Genomic DNA, 17,561 nt, shown 5'->3' on the forward strand with positions numbered 1-17,561 from the left:
CGGTGTTCATTTTGTAAAGACCAGCTGTATACTCGTAGTACAAATGCAAAAAAAACAACAACATTTTGTAACTGTCAAGCCTTGACAGTACTTTTCCCTTGTTAGGCCCATTTATTTTGCTGTCCCATCAATGATTATTTGCATTTTAGTATTTTCGTTTAGCATTGTTTTTTCCCCTGCTGTCCATGACCCTATCAGACACATGGGCCCTTTTTGAGTCCCACTGGTTGATATAACCTGATATAAACAATTCCTATCCATGTTGATTTGACACCATAAATAATGATTTCATGACATGCAAAAGCTTTTTTTTTTCTTTTTTTTTTTTTCTTCTGGACAGTCTGGACAGGGACATTAAAATTTTCCACTGCTGCAGTCAATTCTACAGGGAAATGAATGTGGTTTGAACTCTCTCTCTCTCTCTTGCAGGGCAACCTTTCTCTTTCACCTCATCTAATACAGACAATACCACAATACCCTTTGTCAATACCACCTTTCCTACCTTAGGTATTCATCCATTCATCTACCTAAACAATCATTTTCATAACTCCATACTTACGTGAAATGGACATTTAGAGTCAACATGAAAACTTGCCTTATATTTTTTTCTAAAATAAATATCCTCTTTCACTCTGAAATGTTACAAAAGAGCTGTTTCATGTTGACTTTAACAGTGTTTGCATTCAGATTTCTCTATCACTGTATTATTTCTGTAACACATTCCTGTGGTTAAGGGTATACTTGGATTCTTTTGCAGGAACTAACCTTTCAAGAGCCTTTCCTGTCTTTTGTTCTATATCTCCTTCTCTATGTATTTCTCTCAGTTGTGCTCAACATATCCACCTTTGTAACTGACACCTATGCAAGAATCAGCTGGAGAACCATAGGAGAACGTTCTGATTCACAACTCTATGTTGCCATAATGAATCACAGTAAGGATCTTACTCTTCGAACTGATCTGTCAGGATCCAATGTTTGCAGCATTGTGTAAATTGTAGACATATTTGTAGCGTAGTTTGGAAAGTATCATTGAGGGCTGCAATTAAAAACTATTTGAACTATTTTAAATCGATTAATATGATGCTTTCTTACATTAATTGGCTTTTCAACATTTTGATCGATGTGCAAATTTAAATATGTATAATGTACTGTAAATATTGTGTGCAAACATGCAAATATAAAGGTTACAATTTACATGACAATTTAAAGGTTTTCAGTTTGAAATTAACAGTTTAAATTACCAAAACAGAAATAATATTGAAGAAAATATATTATTCCATCTTTTTTTCCCCGTAATGTTCAATTAATGATTTTAAATAAATTTAAGATTGTTTTAATGAATTATGGTTAAATGAGCTGTGTGTTGTAGAAACATACGCCGTAAGGAAAAATCTGTAGAAAATGGATAATATCTTAGCAGAAATGTATCAGTACCTTTTCAGTTTGGTTTAAAATGCAATGAAATGAAATGCATAATTCAAAATATGTGTAAAATACCTGTGTATAATTAATACAGAAACTCCTTAACAATTTGCTATTGAGGAGCTAAAAGAGTTCACTCAGCAGTATCAAAATCTGCGGTTTGACTATAAAAATCGCAAAACAGCCCAAAATCCAGACCAGCTGATAATGAAATTCATTCTGGATTTTTATTTGCAGCCCTTTTATCAATCTTATTCTGACAACTTGTCTAACCTTTCAAAGTGTCGCTTTTCACTATCATGGATATAACCTCTTTCTGCTGGGTTGTGGGCTAACACTATCTGGTTATTCGGTTATTCCTTCAGGTGATGGTATCTGGCAGCTTTCAGAGGCTTTAAATACATCTAAAGGTTTCCACCTTGTTGAAGGGCTCAGCCCAGGAACTGTGTACACAGTCCGGCTGCAGGCTTCACACAGGGTTGATGTCCCTAGCATTTTTGAAGAGGTTTTCAAGACCAGGAAAGGTGAGAAGTTAGAGAATTTAGCCTGTAGAACAGCATTTGAGGTATCACTGACATGGTATAGTATGTAATAGTCTTTCTGTGGGTGTATTATATACCAGGGTATATAAAAAAGGTCTCCCATTCCATTGAGCAAGCAGTTTTTTTTAAATATTGTACTTCACAATTGTAGGTTTATAGAACGTGCTGTAAAAATAAAGCTGTGAAATTTACAGGGGGAAAAAAACAGCAGCTGTGGCTGCCAGAATTTTACCCAACAAAATAGTCGCAACAGTACATCATGGTAACAAAAACTGTATATTTTAATAAATTACATAATGTTAAAGGGATAGTTCTCTGGAGATGAAAATTGTCATTAATTACTCACCCTCATGTCGTTCCAAACCCGTAAGACCTTTTTTCATCTTCTGAACACAAATGAAGATATTTTTGATGAAATCCAAGAGCTTTCTGACCCTGCATAGACAGCGACACTGTTCAGGGCCCAGAAAGGTAGTAAGGACAATGTCAAAATAGTCCATGTGACACCAGTGGTTCAACAGTAATGTTATGAAGCTACGAGAATATTTTTTGTGCGCAAAGAAAACAAAAATAATGACTTGTCCTTACTACCTTTCTGGGCCTTGAACGTGGTAGTTGCGTTTCTTTCTAGTCAGGGTCGGAAAGCTCTCGGATTTCATCAAAAATCTTAATTTGTGTTTTGAAGATGAACGAAGGTCTTGTGGGTTTGGAACGACATGAGGCTGAGTAATTAATGACAGAATTTTTATTTTTGGCTGAACTAGTAATAATACTGTAATAATAGAGGCAGTAAAAGAGACACGTGATGAATTAGAGTTCACCACAAGTAGCTAAATCTCAGCAAAACTCAAATTCCCCTCTAGAATAAATGACCTGAAGACTGTAAGGTCATTGAAGACTGTAAAACAGCTTGTTACCTGCAACTTTCTGATATCAGACAGACAGACCTTTGTACATAACGGCCAACATCTACATGTCAACAATGCCTACTCTGTATTTGACCCATCTATTCAGTGCGAGGTAATACAGAGGAAGTAGAGTAGATAATGTTATTCATAAACACCAGAAGAACTAATGATAATGCCACGGACAAGTGACTGAAATTTATTTGCAACTGGGTTCCTGATCATTTCATTTTGTCAGCAAACCCACAGCCTCTGAGACAGAAGAGCCATTTATGCCAGAGAATTGGTGGCAAATGTGTTCAATTCATCAAATGTTCAGAAGTGAACTATTTTTGCTATAAGGAGTAAACTTCAAGTAATTAAAAATGTTCATGATCCATTTAAATACTCTTTTGTGTTCTAATTGTTCCCATTTGACAAACCAGATTAGAATTTGGCACAGGAACCATATTTAAAAACGCCATTTGAAATGAGTTCTTCTAACCCAAAAAAGGCAACATGAATAAATTTGTTTTCCAAAAACTCTCTCTTGTCCTTGCAGTGCCTAGTAAACAACTCATGGCATCCCAGGAGTGGTTTGTGGCGATGATGTGCATGGTGGCATTACTAACTCTGCTTGTCCTCATCGGCTGTTTTGTGCTCAAGAACAAAGGCGGCAAGTACGCAGGTAAGACACAAACGGCTTCAGAGGTCACACAGGTCTCAACGTTTACGCCTTAGCTTGGTGCTTTAGTTAGCTTTGTGTTGTGTGGCTCTGTCGCACCAACCCATAGACTTATTATTAGCAGTGTCAGAAAGATAACCTGAGATCAGTGAGCTTTATTGGCCTGTCCTCACCTGCTCCTACTGGTCTTCCTTTGTTCTTCACATGTATATTTAACCGATATGAAATGCTTTTAATGGATTCAAGAACAAATTATGTCCTGACTGGATTATTGCAACAGACACTTGCATGCATTAAAATGCATAAGAACTCTTATGGAGCTTATGGAATAAAGCCTAAGGCATTTCTAGACCATTTTAAACACTTTGTTCTTACATCACTATGGCTGTTAGCTATACTTTACATATAGGTTATTTATAATTTACCAAGCTGAAAAGAATTCATGTTTTCTCCAGTAAGGCCATGTCTTACATTCAAGTTCAGCACAAAGTAGTTTATCTAAAAGGCAGTCAGTGTCCTTGATGTGCTTCCACACAGCAAAATAGAAAATATTCTCCCAAATTTGGAGAATATGAAGTATTGAATGTTTGCTCAGCATTTGCAAAACAAATGGATATCATATTGTCATTTTTAAAATGATATCAAGGCAACAAATTTCAAAAGCAACTGAGAAACCGGTACACAAAGCATCCTCCGTGCATGTTGTAATTTCACTACAATCAAATCTCCCAAAATAGTATAATGCTATTTTATGATAAATAACATTTTTGCATTTTTTTCTTTGCAGTGAAGGAAAAGGAGGAAACTACCGCTGATCCCGAAGCTCAAGTCATGAGTGAAGAATCTCCCTGCGAGTACAGGTCAGAGAGCCACACTAGCTCTGTTATAGATCATGACACAAGTTCTTCATCTCACTGAGTTCCTGTAAAATCATTTCTTAATGCCTTTATCTCCTGCAAATAAACCCTACATGTACGCCATTTACTTGGAGCCACATGGAAAGCATTGCTCTGCAAGCTTGAACTGACTCTGTGCTCACTAGCCACCACACAGGTAGTGAACAGCAGCTTTGTTTAGCATAAGTACGATTATTAGTGTAGCGGTGTATGTTGATAGTTGCTATATTGTGTTTAGCCAGTAGTGGAATTTTAAAAGAGTTCCTCAGTCATAAAAATACCTGAAAATATCTGGCAATTTTCAAAAGTAAACATTTAAGATGTTTTTCCAGGCCTGGAAATGTTATGGAAGTAAATACAAAATATTTACTTCCAGGTCAAGGCAAATTAATGAAACTATGTAAATATGTTTTTTTTTCTTTCTCATGGACTAGATAAATTTAAATATGACATAATATGCTAAATTTAGCTCTTTGAGAGTGTTTAAGTCAGAGTCTGTTGATTTGCTAATTGCTATAATTTTAAAAGATTAGTATCTCACATACAAATGGAAATCCATTGATATATTAAACATATTTGAGCCAATATTTTTATAATGAAATTAATACTTTGATTTAGCAAGGACACATTCAATTGATCAAAAGTGACAAGACTTGCTTTATTAGAAAAAAGAGGTAACACTTTATTTTAAGGTCTCTTAACTAGTTGCTAATTAGCATGCATATTACTAGAATATTAGCCATTTATTAGTAGTACTTAAGCACATATTAATGCCTTATTCTACATGACCTTATTCTACATCCCTAATCCTACCCAATACCTAAACTTAACAACTACCTTACTAACTATAAATAACCAGCAAATTAGGAATTTATAGGTTGTTTGCACATGACGTCACTGATGACGCGCGAAATGCAGCTGGAGGGCAGGAAGTGATTTTTCTCCATAGGAACCACTAGCAGAAACCGTGTTTTGCGTTGTTTAAGGATGCTCAAATCGGCCAAACAATTTGTTCTTCATAAGGGGGGAGAAGTCAAGAAATTGACTGAAAAACACAGGAAAAAGTGGCTTTTAAACCTGCGTCTGCGGTCGGGAGGAGCGGAGTCGGATAATGCTCGTGTGTGCAAATGGTTAATATAATATAAGATATAATAATATATTAAAATATGAATAAAGATATAAATAGATTGGACTGCCACCACTCACGCATTCAGCGTGAGACAGTCAGAATTCACTCAATGCTAAACGGCCATGTCCGGAACGCTGTGCACTTCAGTGTCGGGCTGATTCCAGCTCGGATGCGGCAGTGTCGGCTCGCTAACGGCCGCCGCATCTGACCCGACTGACTCGGCCAAGGGGTAGGCTAAGTCTCCGGCTGGCGAGAATCTAACCGGAGCTGGCCTGAGTGTATTTTGCTATCTGGGATGTGGCTGTTGGTCCTATTAGCAGCATGAAAAGCAACTTATTTAAATTCTGAATCGATTATAGCATAGAAAGCGAGCAAATAGCACTTTCATATATAACGTTAATCACTTTAATATATTATTATATCTTATATTATATTAACCATTTGCACACACGAGCATTATCCGACTCGCTCCTCCCGACCGCAGACGAAGGTTTACAAGCCACTTTTTCGTGTTTTTCAGTCAATTTCTTGACTTTCCCCCCTTTATGAACAACACATTTTCGTACACGATGAAAGCTCCTTGTGGTTTCTCAGTTTGGCCGATTTGAGCATCCTTAAACAGTGCAAAACACAGGAATTTTGAGTTTCTGCTAGTGATTCCTATGGAAAAAAATCACTTCCTGCCCTCCAGCTGCATTTCGCGTCATCAAAGGGGTCATATGATGCGATTTCAAGTTTTCCTTTCTCTTTGGAGTGTTACAAGCTGTTTGTGCATAGATAAGATCCCTGAAGTTGCAAAGACTAAAGTCTCAAAACCAAAGAGACATTCTTTGTCAAAGTTAAGACTCTGCCACCCCCCCCCCCTCCCCTCCTAAAACGGCTCATTCAAACACGCCCCCACATGTCTACGTCAAGATGTGGAAATATTTGCGTAATGCCGCCCAAATGTTCACGCAAAGAAAGAAGGTGTGGTTTCAGTAACTGCAGTAGTGTTGATGCAGGCAGTCATGTCAGGGAGACGCTGTGTGTTTCTAGGCGAAAGAAAAAGCACTTTATTTGGCCTTCCGAAAGTAGATGCATTTAGGAATCATTAAGATTACTTAAAATAGAACATCACAACGCAGATGTTATCACAACACATTTTATGGACGACCGTTTCGTGTACCTAGGAGAGGAGGTAATTCTGACTTTGCTATGACAATCTGGTGCTTCTGAATCAGCGACTGTAAGTATGTTTTGTTATTAGTTTAAGTATTTGCTATTGACTGTTCAAATGCGGAGTTTTGTGCGTCGTGTGTGTGTGTGAGAGAGAGAGAGAGGGTGGGGGGGGGGTCACATCACAGTGGAGTCAGCTTTCTTAATCGTGGCTTGTGTGCAAACACATACGAGCTTCATCACTGTCTGTCACGTGACTCTTTTCCCCTCTCGGGCTTGAATTGATTGTAAAACTACGGACATTATTATCTGTCTTTACTTTTATTTTGAAAGCTGAAGCTCACGATTATGGAAAGGGGCGTTACATTTCCGACGAGTGCTTGTGGTGTTCGGGCCAATCACAATGCACTGTACCATTTGGCCAATCAGAGCAGACTGTGCTTGTCGGAAAACAATCTATTTCAAATAAATGTTGTTCTTTTGATCGTTTATTCATCAAATAGTCCTGAAAAAAAATATCACAGGTTCCACAAAAATATTAAACTGCACAGCAATTTTCAACACTGATAATAATAAAAATAAAGGTTGCTTAATAATTGAATAAGCATATTATAATGATTTCTAAAGGATCACGCGACACTGAAAAGTGGAGTATTGATGCCAAAGATTAAGCTTTGAATCACAGGAATAAATTACATTTTAAAAGATATAACAATAGAAAAGTTATTTGAAATTGTAATAGGTTTTCACAATATTACTGTTTTTTACTGTATTTTCAATTAAATAAGCCTTTGTGAGCATAAGAGACTTCTTTCAAATATATATGTACACATACATATATATACAGGGTGCGATTTGTGAACAAACCAGAGGTGGTGGTGGGGGATGGGGGGTGTTAAAAAATAATAATATTTTTCCCCTTATATCACAATTCACAGCAATAAATATATAGATTATTTTTGGCAGCTGTTACAAAACCATAATTTCTAAATGACTTACAGAAAGACGATTCTCTGTTGATCAGTCAGTACTGCGTGATCATAATTCCCACATTATGGTGACGGTAAACTTCGGCGTTCTGTCTCATAATACACTTATGCGTGAGTTTATTATACAATATCTGCATTAGGTCACAGTAGAGTGAGTTTTGAGCAAACACGTTGTATATTCATCTCATACGGTCACTCTGAAATAGACTTGGTGCGCGCTGATTTTCTGAAAAGCCCTGCATGTATTGAGGCGCCTGAACCAGAATCACGAAACCCAGACGGTCTCTATTTAGCGGGAGCGCTGACAGTTAACGTCCATTTCTGATTTTATTGTTGTTTGTATTGTCATGTTGCAGTACTTGCTAGTGTTTTAATATTTTTTTTTTTTGTGGTATTCCATATGCTCTGTTGGTGATAGATAGATAGATAGATAGATAGATAGATAGATAGATAGTTAGATAGAGGTACATTTAAACCATCCAATAATCAGAAATGACTGGAAATGTGATGGAGATTTGTTGGATAAAAAAATTAATGTAGTAAATGTTGGAAAAACAACAACCAACCAGATGCAAAGTGACAAGTGACACATTAAAAACCTGTGTGGAAAACAGACCAGAGGCGAGTGAAAAGGGGGGCTGTGTGCAGTTAACTTGTATACTTGCAAACGGAGTAGCTTGAATCCATAAATGTGTTTCCATCTCATTACACTTAGACACAGAGATGCCCGTTTTATTCCTCCCTCAGGAAAGAAATGCAGCTTCAGCAGAGGCTCGGAGTTTGATCTGTTCGCTACCCTTGTTTGGGGAGTTACAGCACCAGATACACTCAAACATCTGCTAACTGAAGAAACCAGATAGGGAAGTGAGTTCCATACCAGCTGTGGAGTATGACGGTAGCCTCAGAGGCTTTCAAAACTGCTTTACTCTGGCTTACACAAGGAGGCTACTGATTTATTACACTTTTGGGAATAGAAGTGTGGGTTCATCATGTTACACCATTGGTGATATTCATTTGATGCACTGAAATATAATATAGTGCATTGAATCCTGGGATCCTAAGATATTAGAGATATTACATAATGACTGATAAAGGATTTTGCAGATACTGATAACTAAACTGAGGTAAGAAATTTGAGATTAGTCTGTCAGTCAGTTACTGAAAAAACACATATATACACAAATAAAAAGAAAACTGTTTTCTATTAAACTATATTTAAAAAAAAAAAAAAAGTAGTTTATTCCTGTGATGGTAAAGCTGAATTTTCAGCATCCTTACTCCAGAGTCACATGATCCATCAGAAATCATTCTGATATGCTGATTTGGTGCTTAGTTATTAATAAAGGTTTTTAGTATTTATTATTAATTTTGAAAACTGTTTTTACTGCTTAATATTTTTGTAGTAACACTGTTCCTGGAACAGTGATACTTTTTTTGGACTCTGATGAACAGAACAGCATTTATTTAAATAATAAATCTTTTATAACATAAATGCATTCGTGTCATTCCACGAAACCGGTGCCTTTTGTGTCCCTAAGAAATAATCAAATATAGATTTAATATAACAACGAATAAATTTGTAATTTAAAAACATAACGATACTATGCATTCTTTCATCAATATTACATAAAGTCAAATGTTATTTTAAATAATTAAATAGCATTTATGTAGGGTAAGGGTTTTGGCCTGTCCCTCATTGTGATTTTTCTTTTTCAGCAGGACTTTTAATTTGCAAAATGAAGGCAAAATGATATAAAAATTACATTTGCATATTGTTTTAAATATAGTCTAATTGTTAAGCAATGTTTTTGGTACAAGTATGCATTTTTTCTACAACCCAAATTCCAGAAATGATGGGATGCTTTTTAAATTTGAACAAAATGAAAACTAAAAATCACATGAGCCAATGTTTTATTCACAATAGAACATAGATAACATAACAAATGTTTAAACTGAGAAATTCTACACTTTTATCCACTAAATGAGCTCATTTCAAATTTGATGCCTGCTGCAGGTCTCAAAAAAGTTGACACAGGGGCAACAAAGGGCAAGACATTTTGAAAAGATTCAGCTGGGAGAACATCTAGCAACTAATTAAGTTAATTGACATCAGGTCTGTAACATGATTAGCTATAAAAGGGATGTCTTAGAGAGGCAGAGTCTCTCAGAAGTAAAGATGGGCAGAGGCTCTCCAATCTGTTAAAGAGTGCGAAAACATATTGTGGAATACTTTAAAAACAACGTTCCTCAACGTCAAATTGCATTCAGTGCAATCTACAGTGCATAACATCATCAAAAGATTCAGAGAAACTGGAGAAATCTCTGTGCTTAAGGGACAAGGCCGAAGACCTTTGGTGGATGCCCGTGGTCCTCGGGCCCCTCAGACGACACTGCATCACTCATTGGCGTGATTCTGTCATTGACATTACTAAATGGGCCCAGGTATACTTCCAGAAACCACTGTCGGTAAACACAATCCGCCGTGCCATCTGCAGATGCCAACTAAAGCTCTATCATGCAAAAAGGAAGCAATATGTGAACATGGTCCAGAAGCGCCGTCGTGTTCTGTGGGCCAAGGCTCATTTAAAATGGACTGTTTCAAAGTGGAAAAGTGTTCTATGGTCAGACGAGTCCAAATTTGGCATTCTTGTTGGAAATCACGGAAGCCGTGTCCTCCGGGCTAAAGAGGAGGCTAAAGCCAGCATCTCTAATGGTATGGGGGTGCATAAGTGCATACGGTATGGGCAGCTTGCATGTTTTGGAAGGCACTATGAATGCTGAAAGGTAAATAAAGGTTTTAGAGCAACATATGCTCCGCTCCAGACAACGTCTATTTCAGGGAAGGCCTTGTGTATTTCAGCAGGACAATGCAAAACCACATACTGCAGCTATTACAACAGCATGGCTTCATAGTAGAAGAGTCCGGGTGCTGAATTGGCCTGCCTGCAGTCCAGATCTTTCACCTATTGAGAAAATTTAGCACATCATTAAATGAAAAATACATCAAAGACGACCACAAACTCTTCAGCAGCTGGAAACCTATATCAGGCAAGAATGGGACCAAATTCCAACACCAAAACTTCAGAAACTCATAACCTCGATGTCCAGACATCTTCAAACTGTTTTGAAATGAAGAGGAGATGCTACACCATGGTAAACATGCCCCCATCCCAACTATTTTGAGACCTGTAGTAGGCATCAAATTTGAAATGAGCTCATTCGGGCGCTGCAGCATAAATGGCTGCCCACTGCTCCAGGTGTGTGTTCACAGTGTGTGTGTTCACTGCTGTGTGTGTGAACTTTGGATGGTATAAATGCACTAATTCCGAGTATGGGTTACCATACTTGGCCACGTCACGTCACTTTAGTGGATAAAAGTGTAAAATTTATCAGTTTAAACATTTGTTATGTTATCTATGTTCTATTGTGAATAAAATATTGGCTCATGTGATTTGAAAGTATTTTAGTTTTCATTTTATTCAAAATTAAAATTCGTCCCAACATTTCCGGAATTCGGGTTGTATGAAATTTAAATCTTTTTATTGGTGTCCCCTGATTTCATGTCATCCCTGTTACCCTCATAAAAAAAACCCTTGTAAAATAATGTAAATTCAAGTGACATCATTTCTAGGAGGTTACAACATCTCTCAACCATCTCTCTACACTTAAACACAAACATGTTTCTCTCTCACTTCTATAATGTTCTATTTTTGATGATTTATGAGACTTGACAGGGGGCATCATGCAGTGTCTATACTGTTACCATTTTTAAATTGTTAATTTAAACAATTATTTATTACATTTAATATAATCAATATCTACAAGTAAACTTGTGAACTTGGCTATTATAGCTAGAAATGAGCACATTAGTTTGAAATCGTCAAATCTGTTACTGTCATCCCTGTTACTTTTCATCCCTGTTACTTTAATCACCAGGATAGGATGATCAGTCTCAAAACTTTTTTCCTCATAGCTCATTGTCAATAATGTATCCATGTAAATTCAATTACAAACAAGAGCAGCAAGGTGACTGCAGACCTTCACCCCAGTCTTGCAATGTTCAAGAAAGTCAAGACCTTGGTCTGGTTTCAGATGATCACAGAAAGACCCAGATCTGATCATCTTCCTTGCCTAATAATTGAACCAGATCTGTATATCTGAAGTTCTTTGAGGGGACACAGACAAATAGATTGTCTAATTACAATACCCTTAAAACATTAGATCTCTTAGAAATAGGGATGGGTATCGTTTACATTTTATCGATACTGATACCGATACTGCTTATCAATACCGGTACTTATCGATACTCTTATCGATACTATTTGGTGCAAAAAGATATGATGTGAAAAGTTATTGAAATTTTCTAGTTATTTTATTACTGCTGAACTTTAGCAACTGTATTAAAGTTCTTCAGTCAAGAGCAGCGAGTTATTTTTCTCTTGATTTATTTTCTCTTGTCTCTGTGTTTTATTTTATTAACATTAAAGGAATAGTTCACACTATTTCATAAATGAAAATTGTGTCATCATTTACTCAATTACTCATTTACTCAAGTTGTTTAAAACCCGAATGAGTTGCTTTCTTCTGTTGAACATAAAAGTTATTTTGAAGAATGTGGGAAACCAAATAGTTGCTGGTGACTTCCGTATTTTTTTCCTACTATCAAAGTCAGTGGGGACCAGCAACTGTTTGGTTACCCACATTCTTCAAAATATCTTCTTTGGTGTTCAGCATAAGAATACAAATTAATACAGGTTTGGTACAACATGACCGTGAGTAAATAATGACAGAATATAAATTTTTGGGTGAACTATCCCTTTAATGATAATCGGCAGCATGTTTAGTTCTGTTCCTTTAAGACAGTGGTTCACAACCTTTTTTCCCACCGGGCCGCACTATGGTCCAAGTGCAGGTCTCACGGGCCGCACGCATGTCATTTACATATTACGTCATCAATACAAACCAACCAGATTTATAACATTATTTATAGCCTAAATATTATGATATCTAAACGATTACATTTATTGAAATAAATAAATAAATAATTCTACTCACCATTAATAAAACACCTGATGCTGTCGGGAGCTGACCAATTTTGTGAAATTCTGCTCGAAAGGAGTAACAGCACAATGAAGTTGCGATTGTAAGCTGCAGTCTGTAAGACATGCGACATTACAGAAAGTGTGCGTTCACAAATGTAGCCTTGAACCAAATATGGAAAGCATTTTCGAATTTAATAATCTGAGGTTCTCTCGAGAGATGTTTTGCCACATTTCTGTCATTAAGGATGATTGCTGCGTAGTAGCGTATGGGTGTTTCTTTTTGCCTGAACATCTTCAAGTGAGTGGCGGGGCAAACCGACAAATTCGGGTGGGAAGCGTGCAATCCGTGATCGCGTGCAGTTGCTGATGCTCGCTAATGCGTACAGTCGCTTTCTTATGTGCGCTGTTTTACCGGTTTCACTTTCGCTTTCGAAATCGATCAAGTTCGTCACGGCCCGTGAATGCCCCCCCTTGGCGCCGGCCCTGATTCAGCATTTGGATTCGTGACGGGCAGTGGGTTGAGAACCACTGCAGTAGTGTAATAGTGAACAAAGGAGGCAACACTAGTAATATAATGAAACATTTACTAACAAAACACAAAAATGCTGCTCATATATGTGAACCCTATCACATAGTTCTAATTAAACTATAGTATCTAGTATCTAACAGGGTTGACAAAAATATGAAAACATGAGGTAGAAAAATAGTTAATAATAATAAATAATAATAATAAATTACATAGCCTGAGATGGCGCAAAACAATTTCTTGTCATTTTAAGGTGTCTTCATTTCATGGATATTTAAAAAAAATGTTGATTAAACTTATTTGTTATTTTTTTTATTTTCCAAGTGGAAAAGCCACCGATTTAGTTGAATGAATCATTTACTGTCACTTTTGGTCAAGTTAATGCATCCTTGCTGAATACAAGTATTGGTTTCAAAAATAAACAAACAAACAAACAAATATTGATGACCCCAAACTTTTGAATAGTACAGTAACTGTATCATTGTTTTCACAAAAATTTGAAGCAATTTTCAACAATACGAAGAAGTGTTTCTTGAGCAGCAAATCAGCATATTATGAGAAAAAATATTTTTTAACTTTTTTAAATTGGAGTTATTTTAAAATGAGTTATTTTAAATTATAGTATTATTCCACAATATTACTATGTTTGCTGTATTTTTGATCAAATAAATGCAGCCTTGGTGAGCATAAGAGATATTTAATGACAAGTTCTGCTAAAATTATTTTAGTTTTTATCTGCACCAATTAATTGGCAAAAGCATCTCATTTCTACACGTTGTTAACTCTAAATATTTTGGAGAGATGGTGCAATACATTCCCTGCTGTGAATTGTTCTCTTGTGGTCAGCAGGACTATTATTTCCAAAATTAAGAGAGGACAAAATGTCAGTTTATCCTAATAAATGTTCTGTCTGGATTTATTTTATCGCTATCCGAGATGTTGTGGCATCTCATAGTAATTGGGAGCTTACGAGGTGACCCCCTGTCTCCTTACAGACACCTGCTTGCTGGCAGTGTGCCTGCTCTCAAATTGGCAGCTAATTTTGGTTTGTCCCATCATTCCTTAGGGACTAAAGTAACCTGACAGGCTGTTTGTCTACAGGCACACAAAGCGTCTCTTAAGTCGGTCCTCTCATTGGCTGGCATGACCGGCGCACTGCAATTTTCTCCCTCTCTCTAGTTTTGAGAATTGCCATCAGGCCTTGAAGTCTTTGCAATTAGTAATTAGCAGAAAACAGTGATTGCATCCTTCCCTTGCATCCTTCTTCCCCACCCGCTCTGTCTGCCAGCCTCGACTAGTATCATCATTCTAGTCACTCTGCGCTGAATTTGACTCATTTTTCTTGCTGTTTGACAGTGACAATGATGAGAAGCCGCTGAAGAGCAGCCAGCAATTGTTCACAGACATCAAAGCGGATGATAGCAGCGAGGACAGCTCTGTGATATCGGAGGACGATGACTGCGAGTTCAACGAAGACGGGTCGTTCATTGGCGAGTACTCTGTGTACAAGCGTAGGGTGTCCACAGAGGTGAACGGACATGGCCCGGTGACTTCTTAATGCTGGTTCAACCTTAGGAACTTTTATACTATTTTACAGCGAGAATGAAAAGTTTGTTTGTAAGATGTGCCATGAATGTGCCTATGTTTTTTACAGAGTTTGCTTTTGCATGAATAACCACTTCTTTACAGTATTAATATGAAGGGTGATGACAGGTTATAGTTCCGGCCAACATGAAAATTATGCCATCATTTACTCATCACTATGCTCTTTCAAACTGGTACAACTGACTTTTTAAAACATTTAGTAGAATGTTCATGCTGCTCTTTTCTTACAATAAAAATAAATGGTTACCAAGGACTGCAAAGCTCCAAAAAAAGGACAAAAATATGTCTATACCCTTGTGAAAAAGAAGGGTACACTTTAGCATACTTTAAAAAAGTACTTACTAGGCAAATAATATACTTTAAAAGAATACTTAAGTGTTAACTGACTGTAATGGTTTGTAATGGACACTTATGTTCTTTGCAATTAAATAAAATGTGTTTTAGTTTAAATTTATATTAAATCTATTTAAATTTAAGAGTGTTTCTTGACCCACTTAAGTAGTACATCTTTCTATGTAATTTCAGAGTTCTGTTTTCTTTGAAATATGGTTAAAGTGTACTGTTGAAAATATTGACAAGCATTTATGGTAAACTAAAATGTACTTTAATGTCATTTCCTTTGAAACTTGTTTGTCATGTATTTCAATATATTTGTAATTACACATTTGTAATGATAAAGTTGTAATTAAATATATTTAAAACATATTAACTTTAAATGTAACTTTAAAGAATTGTTTTTTTTTTTTTTTTAAATGTACTTTTAAGATATGAAGTATACTACAAGTGCACATTTATTACAATTAAGCACATTTCTTTTTCACAAGGGTATTCAAAGTCTTCAATACAATATGACATTTTAAGTCATTACTCACTGATTATCTCCTGCACCTCTCAAATCTCATTCACATTTGTGCATATTCAAATATGGCACGACAAAACATATCACGGCAGGATTTATATCAATGATGAGAGAAGTCATACAGCTTTACTTGACGGTGAGTAGATGAAGACAGAATATACATTGTTGGAGGAGCAGATAATTTCATCATTTTTGGTTTTATGAAACATTATTTGCCCAACAAGAAAATAATCAGGTTTGTGCACCTTAGAATTAATGCGGATTGCATGGTTGCGGTTGGATTAGGTAATGTTTTCACTATTCCTGCTGAAAAAATAAATAAATAATTCATGGCCTGTCACAAAACTGATATCTTGACAGCACAATTTTCGGTTACATGTTCGCTTGTGTGGGTAATCACGTAACCTCTCTGCACGCCTCTCAGCAAGATACTGACACAATGAAACAAAACAATTATGTTCTGACTCTTCAGTATATCTACAAAAACATATTTCTGTTTAACCACATATTTGATTAAAAATGACATTGGCGCTGCCATGGGAAAGAAGTCGGTTAGAAAGGTCAACACTGAATGGTTAGATCCCATAATTTTCTACTTGCACTAATATGCAAAAATATGTTTTAGTGCATGCAAGCTACCGCCATAAGGGGGATTAGGTTATCAATAATGTACTGAGATTGCCTTATTAGCTTATTGAAACTATAAGACTTGAGTATGATCAAGTCCTTCAATATACTTTTGATGTCTTCAGCAAATCCTTTACATTTTCTAATTCTGTTTTGTCTCCAAAATCCATCCTAAAAATATATATTTTCTGGGCCGCAATCCAGTGTAATGTAAATCCAACTTGAAATCCCGCTAACATATTTATTATTACTGAGAGAAAGAGAGCCCTTCTGCTGATATATGACATGCATTTTCTTTTTTCTATTTTTAGAAAGGTTTAGTTGAGAGATTCCACTGTAGAGACCGTTTTATTTTTAAAATGCTCTTCTGTTCTTGCACTGTATATTATATCTGTAGATATTTTTTGTAATTTTTTCTTTTTGCATTTTTACTTTGCATTTCATTCTTCCTGAAATATTGCTTATACTAAAGACTCAGGAGGTTTTGTTATAGTATATTCTGTGCAAAATGTTCATCCTTGTATCTTCAGACCTGAAAATGTTTACTCCCACATTTGCTGTTTTGCTATATTTGTCATGCACGATACAATGAAATGTTGACCATCACGACACATTTTGTTACAATGAACCTAAATGATTTCAGTGTTCACCACAGAAACACACAGGGCAATAAAAATTATTTTTAAGTAATTTATAGAAGCATTTTTCATTTTATAGAAACATTTTGGCTCTATATACAGTAATAGAGATTTTTTTCTATTAGCATTTAGCAGTTTGTGATTCCAGCACAACTAGGAAGTATGCATCAGAAATCCAGGTAAACTGTTTCTTGTAAAGGAGTTGTGGATAAAGATTTTTCCTTAGTAATAAGCTGACACACGTTCTTATGGAGAGTACCTTATGACCTTTGACCTTGTAATTTGCACGTCTCCACAATACAGCGGCGTACCAATTAAAAGACACACAGTGGTTTTGAGGGCACAACCTCTACAATCAGAGCCAGTGTTAAAGCATATCCTGATGGGCCTGAACACGCCCAATTTGACTGGGAAGAACTAAAACATGTATAAGAGGGTCAGCAGATCAGGATTACTACATATAAAACACACTGGCCAAGACTCAGTGAAGTAGACAGTAATTAGCTTGATCATTGTTTAGCCATTCAATATTCTTTTGCATATATTGGTATGCATATTGGTA

General features: G+C 36.2%; 1 protein-coding gene across 4 annotated transcripts in view; it reads left to right on the forward strand.

Moving 5' to 3' along the window:
* Nucleotides 1-17,024, forward strand: part of chl1a (cell adhesion molecule L1-like a) — a 66,129-nt gene extending 49,105 nt beyond the window's left edge. For 3 of the 4 annotated variants that reach the window (XM_058764349.1, XM_058764350.1, XM_058764348.1), the window contains 6 exons: nt 430-507; nt 825-932; nt 1,788-1,946; nt 3,411-3,536; nt 4,321-4,393; nt 14,627-17,024. In XM_058764349.1, the coding sequence (XP_058620332.1) occupies nt 430-507; nt 825-932; nt 1,788-1,946; nt 3,411-3,536; nt 4,321-4,393; nt 14,627-14,828 (746 nt within the window). In that variant the 3' untranslated portion in view covers nt 14,829-17,024. The remainder of the gene's footprint in view (nt 1-429; nt 508-824; nt 933-1,787; nt 1,947-3,410; nt 3,537-4,320; nt 4,394-14,626) is intronic. The other variant, XM_058764351.1, reaches the window with a different exon arrangement.
* Nucleotides 17,025-17,561: the final 537 nt, after the last annotated feature.

Source organism: Onychostoma macrolepis, chromosome 23 (genome assembly GCF_012432095.1).
Source record: "Onychostoma macrolepis isolate SWU-2019 chromosome 23, ASM1243209v1, whole genome shotgun sequence".
In the NCBI taxonomy this organism is placed as follows: Eukaryota; Metazoa; Chordata; class Actinopteri; order Cypriniformes; family Cyprinidae; genus Onychostoma; species Onychostoma macrolepis.